Genomic DNA, 6148 nt, shown 5'->3' with positions numbered 1-6148 from the left:
GATATATAGATAGAGAGATAAATAGATAGATAGATAGATAAAGAAATATGGAGAGGGAACATGATTATAAGAGAGAGAGAGGGATGAAATGGGATTATAAGAGAGAGTTGGAAGCATTGTACCTAAAATCTCAAAATCTCATTTAATGGGACGTACTTCAAAAACCTCCTAAAAGACATACACGCGTTAGCGCGATAAAAAAGCAGACAGACAGTGTATTTTAATTTCCCGTTTGTCCGCTTTTTTTAATGCGCACACGTGTCAAAATATAAACATGTATTATTTATTTAATTTAGATTTTTAATGCACACTCATGTTTGTTTGTCCGCCTTTTTGAGTGCGAATATGAAAAAAATTATAAAATACTCTCTCTCTCTCTCTTATACTAATTTTTAGAAAATGCTTATTAGTAAGAAAAACAGAAAAACAAGAAATGCAAGAATAAATCACAACCATTCATTATCACCACAATCCCATGATACATATTAAAAAGAAAATTAAATTTAAAATCAATTTAAAATTCACCTCTAAAATAGTGACATGTGTGCATTATTGCATTTCTTCTTTAAATTATTTCGTACTAAATAGCACTACTCATATTTGTTATATTAATTTAGACTATTTCTAAATTAACATATATATCTAATATTATAACATTAAATAACAGATCTGCAAACTGAACTGGCCAAACCCGAAATCTGTGAAACGCTTAAACCAGACAATCTTGTTGCTGTTGACACTATATTGCAGAATGATTCTTCTAAAATATTCCATCTCCGTTAACAATTTGGAATTGTGCCAAGATCCTAACTGATCATGGGGAGATTTTTACAAGGGATTTCTCCCCCCTTTTCAGGCCTTTGTTTATTATTCTCTCTTAGTTTCTCGTCATTATAACTTGTCAAATGCCCGATGGTTTCTACAATGCGAACATGAGAGTAACCTATGTTAGTTTAATAGACCGAAATCCTTGATAAGGTAACATATGTTTCATTTAGCGTTGAAAAAATAGGCCGGGCTCTACGACCATGCCCACTTAACCCGTCATTTTTCTGGGCCGAATCAAGATTTCTAGTCTACATCGACCGCCCTGATTTTTGGCGGCTTGGTTGTGCACTGGCATAAATGGGACAAACATACATTTTCCCCACTTTTAGACTTTATGGGTGGCAGGACCCGCAAAATATGTCCCGTTTTTTGGAGGTCGAGACAAGGTTTTAGGCTCTCTTTACTTTGTTCACCCATCTCACTTTGTTTTTTGGCAGACTTTGGCCGGGCGAATCTAAACAGGTCAAGCATATCTGTTTGATACCCCAAGTTTTAATTATGACAAAAAGTAGGGTTGGAATTTCTCACTTCTTTACCATGCCTTTTAGTAGTATAATTTTTGGTTCTCTTATATTACTTTACGTTAAATTCTACCAAGAGAATAGAAATTTGAAAGATTTTTTGAAATGATGGAAGCTTATTAAATATTTATTGCCTATGTTACTTCAAACACAAGAGGAAGAAGGAGAAGGGTCCAACGGCCCAATAAGACCAATTCTATTAGAGCAACCCAATCAAGGAATCCTCTAGACAAAATACAAACAAGTAAATTATTTTCAAAAAGTCGCACACTGGATTCGGTCTATTTGCTCATCACCAGTTGTCAAATCTAATCATACGACCTCCCGCACTTCACATTGGACCAAGCAGGAGCAATTTAAACCACTATTGTATATAAGCTCCACTATCCGTCATAATATAATATGTATTCATTCATTCACTCATGCAAAGTTAGACATCTCTGAACTCTCTTAATTGGACATTGGAGTGTGATCCTTACATGTATATCCCCGCTCCATCGCTTCAAAAGAATTCCTTCTCTTTACATCACCGATCTCGTGTTCCAAATACTACTATTTTCATTAAAAAATGGTACAAATACTTGTCTCTTAAAAGTTTGAATATTCAAAATGAGAACCATATTGTCATAGAGTACTATAATTAGTTGATGCCTACCAATATCACGAAAATGTGCTCTCTACCAAGTCGTGGGGTCAATGTTTTGTTTTTAATAATACACCAAAATTTCAGTGTCCCATTTAACAAGCCACCAAAAGTCAATAAATCAGAAGGGTCGACATTAAAGCGCTTAGAATGCAATAAAAATAATGCTTTTCAGCAACTAAACATTGCAACATTTCTCTTTCTTTTCTGACAAAAATCATTGTAGAAAAATCAAGCTTGACTTTATTAGCTATTGTATTATGATAAGACACAGTTTACTTTGAATGGTGCAACGTTTCATGTTTCATTGGTTTTGCAACTTTATGAATATCACCATTTGTTCCTTTATCTCTTGTTCAATATTGTGTGATTGTAATTAACAGTACAAACAAACCAATGAGAATTACATTGGTTTCATTTCTTTCCTTTGTTTTCTGCTATTACTGCATATATATCAGTTTCCAAATCTCTGGTGTCTCTGGAAAATGTCTTGGTGATCAAGAACTATTGCTGCTCCATTTAAGGAACAATCTCACTTTCAAGGCGAAAAATTCTAGCAAGCTGAAATTCTGGAATTCAAGCATTGATTGCTGTGATTGGAAAGGTGTAAACTGTGACAGTGAAGGGTTTGTTATTGGTCTTGATCTGAGTGAAGAATCAATCTCTGGTGGATTTGATACTGCAAGTAGTCTTTTTAGTCTTCAACATCTTCAAAAATTGAACTTGGCTGTTAACAATTTCAGTTCTGTTATTCCATCAGGATTCAAGAAGTTGGTGATGTTGGATTATCTGAATTTGTCATATGCTAGCTTTGTGGGGCAGATTCCAATAGAGATTTCTCAGCTTACAAGGTTGGTTACTCTTGATATATCTTCTCTTAGCTATTTATTAGGACCAGGGTTGAAACTTGAGAAACCAAATTTACAAAGCTTTGTACAAAATCTCACAAGTATTAGGCAGTTGTATCTGGATGGTGTAATTATAACAGCCCAAGAGAATGAATGGAGCAATGCTTTGCTGCCGCTGCGTGCTCTGGAAAAACTGGTCATGTCTAACTGCAATCTAACAGGACCCCTTGATTCATCTCTGTCAAGACTCGAGAATCTATCGGTCATTGTTCTTGATGCAAACAGCTTTTCATCCCCAGTTCCAGAAACATTTGCTAATTTCAAAAATCTTACCATCCTCAGTCTTGCATCTTGTGGATTGACCGGAACATTTCCGGAGAAAATCTTTCAAATTGGAACATTATCATTTATTGACTTATCATTTAACTACAATCTCAGTGGTTCGTTTCCCGAATTTCTGCAGAGGGGATCTCTCCATACCCTAAGGGTGAGTAACACAAACTTCTCTGGAGCATTTCCACACACTATTGGTAAGATGAGGCACTTATCTGAATTAGATCTTTCTAAATGTAACTTTCATGGAACACTTCCTATTTCATTGTCAAACCTTACAGAACTCAGATACATGGATTTGTCATTTAACAGCTTCACAGGTCCAATGCCATCATTTGGCAAGGCCAAAAACCTCACACACCTAGACCTTTCTCATAATCGCTTAAGTGGCGAAATTCCATCATCTTCCCATTTTGAAGGATTGCACAATCTTGTCAGCATTGATTTGCAAGATAATTCTATCAATGGGAGCATTCCTTCATCCCTTTTTGCACTTACGTTGCTACAGAGGATTCAGCTTTCATCCAACCAGTTTAGTAAATTTGACGAATTCAAAGATGTGTCTTCCTCTGTAATTAACACCCTTGACTTAAGTAGCAATAATCTATCAGGGCCTATTCCAATGCCTATCTTTCAGCTCCATTCACTTTCTGTCTTGGATCTTTCCTCCAACAAGATAAACGGGCTGTTGCAGCTAGATAAGCTCTTGGAGCTTCGAAATTTAACTGCACTAGATCTTTCATACAACAACATATCAATCAATGTGAGTGTTGCAAGTGCTAATCATACTTCCTTTCACAATATTAGCACTCTAAGCTTGGCATCATGCAACCTGAAAGCTTTCCCCAGTTTCTTGAGAAACAAATCCAAATTAAACATTCTAGACCTATCAAATAATCAAATGAAAGGAAAAGTGCCAAATTGGATCTGGAAGCTACAAAATCTTCAAAGCCTTAATGTTTCTCACAATATACTCACTGAGTTGGAAGGACCATTTGAAAACCTCTCTTCAAAATTGATAGCCCTGGACCTTCATAACAACCAACTGCAGGGACCAATACCTGTTTTTCCTAAACTTGCTTCCTATTTGGATTACTCAATGAACAAGTTTAGCTCTGTTATCCCACAAGACATTGGTAACTACTTGAATTTCACAATTTTTCTCTCACTTTCTAATAGTACTTTACATGGCAGCATCCCTGAATCCCTCTGCAAAGCTTCAAATCTTCAAGTGCTTGATATTTCCATTAATAACATTTCTGGAACAATTCCCTTATGTCTAATGAAAATGACTCAAACCCTTGTGGTATTAAATCTGAGGATGAACAATCTCATTGGCACCATCCCTGATGTGTTTCCACCTTCTTGTGCTCTAAGGACTCTTGATCTCCAAAAGAATAATTTAGATGGACAGATTCCAAAATCTCTTGTGAAATGCTCAGCATTAGAAGTGTTAGATCTTGCACATAACAACCTCAACGGCACATTTCCATGCTTGTTCAAGAACATATCCACAATCCGTGTCATAGTCTTGCGCAAAAACAAATTCTATGGTCCCATCGGATGCCCAAAGATGAATGGCACTTGGCACATGCTTCAGATAGTTGACCTAGCCTTCAACAATTTCAGTGGTAAACTACCCGGAAAATGCTTCACAACATGGGAGGCAATGAGGTCTGATGAAAACCAAGCTGATTCTAAGGTAAACCACATCCAATATCAGGTACTCCAATTTGGTAAGATATATTATCAGGATTCAGTGACAATTGCAAGCAAAGGTCAACAACTGGTGATTGTTAAAATTCTAACTGTCCTCACTGCCATCGACTTCTCGTCCAACCATTTCGAAGGAGAAATACCGAAACAGTTATTTGACTTTAAAGCACTCTATGTGCTCAACTTGTCAAACAATGCACTTTCTGGTCAAATTCCATTCTCTATTGGAAATCTAAAGCAACTTGAGTCCTTAGATCTATCAAACAATACTTTGGAAGGAGAAATTCCCATACAGATTTCGAGTCTTTCTTTCCTATCATTCCTAAACCTCTCTTTCAACCATCTTTCCGGAATAATCCCTACAGGTACACAAATTCAAACATTTCCGGAAACTTCCTTCGTAGGTAATGAAAAACTATGTGGCCCTCCTTTGACAAAAATCTGCAGCAGCATAAATACAAGTTCACCAACAACAAAATCTGCCATGAAATTTGATTGGCAGTATATATCCACTGGAATTGGTTTTGGATTTGGAGCTGGACTAGTTTTTGCACCATTGATGATTTGGGAGAGAGGTAAGAAATGGAGCAATGACATCATTGACAAACTTCTCATGGCAGTTCTTCCATTATTCGGTTTAGTTTATACGCCAATTGGCAACGATGATGAAGAAGATGACTCAAAAGAGGACTCAAATATGACAGAGGACAGTGATGATTACAATGAAGAGGAAGATTATTGGAGTTATCCAAGGTTGTATTGTGTGTTTTGTTCCAAATTGGACAACAATAAGAAAAAGGTCATTCATGACCCTAATTGCACATGCTTCCAATTATCATCACCAGGTTCAAATTCAACCAATTATTCAGATTCATATTCTTCTTAGTCACATACAAAAGATGAAAACTTGATATTCTGTTTTTTTGCTTGCCTTTATTCTTTTTCCCTGAGTGCATACATGTATAAGTATTGAATATTGTACATAAAACACACAAAATCATTTCAAGTGTGGCAATCTATGAAACACTTGCACAAACTCATGATAATACAACGCAACACATACAAGTAGAAACTGATAAAATAGAATGTAACTACATACGTCAGTGTAGCGTTTGTGTCTGACATCAACAGATGTCAAATACAAATCACGCATTTAATCTGAAGTGTCAGTGCTACATAAGTGGTAACAAGCAACTGATGAATCAACGAGCAATAATGTACACCCCGATCCCGATGATGTAAACTTCGATGATAAAATA

At 36.2% G+C, this 6148-nt stretch overlaps 1 protein-coding gene across 1 annotated transcript; it reads left to right on the top strand.

The window, feature by feature from the left end:
- The first annotated feature begins 2157 nt into the window (after window positions 1-2157).
- Window positions 2158-5895, top strand: LOC131601352 (receptor-like protein 7). Its single transcript, XM_058873134.1, has one exon. It carries the CDS (start codon window positions 2389-2391, stop codon window positions 5773-5775), a length of 3387 nt encoding a protein of 1128 aa, XP_058729117.1. The 5' UTR covers window positions 2158-2388; the 3' UTR covers window positions 5776-5895.
- The last annotated feature ends 253 nt before the right edge of the window (window positions 5896-6148 follow it).

The sequence above is a fragment of the Vicia villosa genome, linkage group LG5, assembly GCF_029867415.1.
Source record: "Vicia villosa cultivar HV-30 ecotype Madison, WI linkage group LG5, Vvil1.0, whole genome shotgun sequence".
NCBI lineage: Eukaryota > Viridiplantae > Streptophyta > Magnoliopsida > Fabales > Fabaceae > Vicia > Vicia villosa.
This window is presented reverse-complemented; position numbering and strand designations above follow the sequence as displayed.

Excerpts from the sequence above, each read along its gene's own strand:
- LOC131601352 (XM_058873134.1), top strand. The coding sequence starts at position 2,389 with ATGAGAATTACATTGGTTTCATTTCTTTCCTTTGTTTTCTGCTATTAC.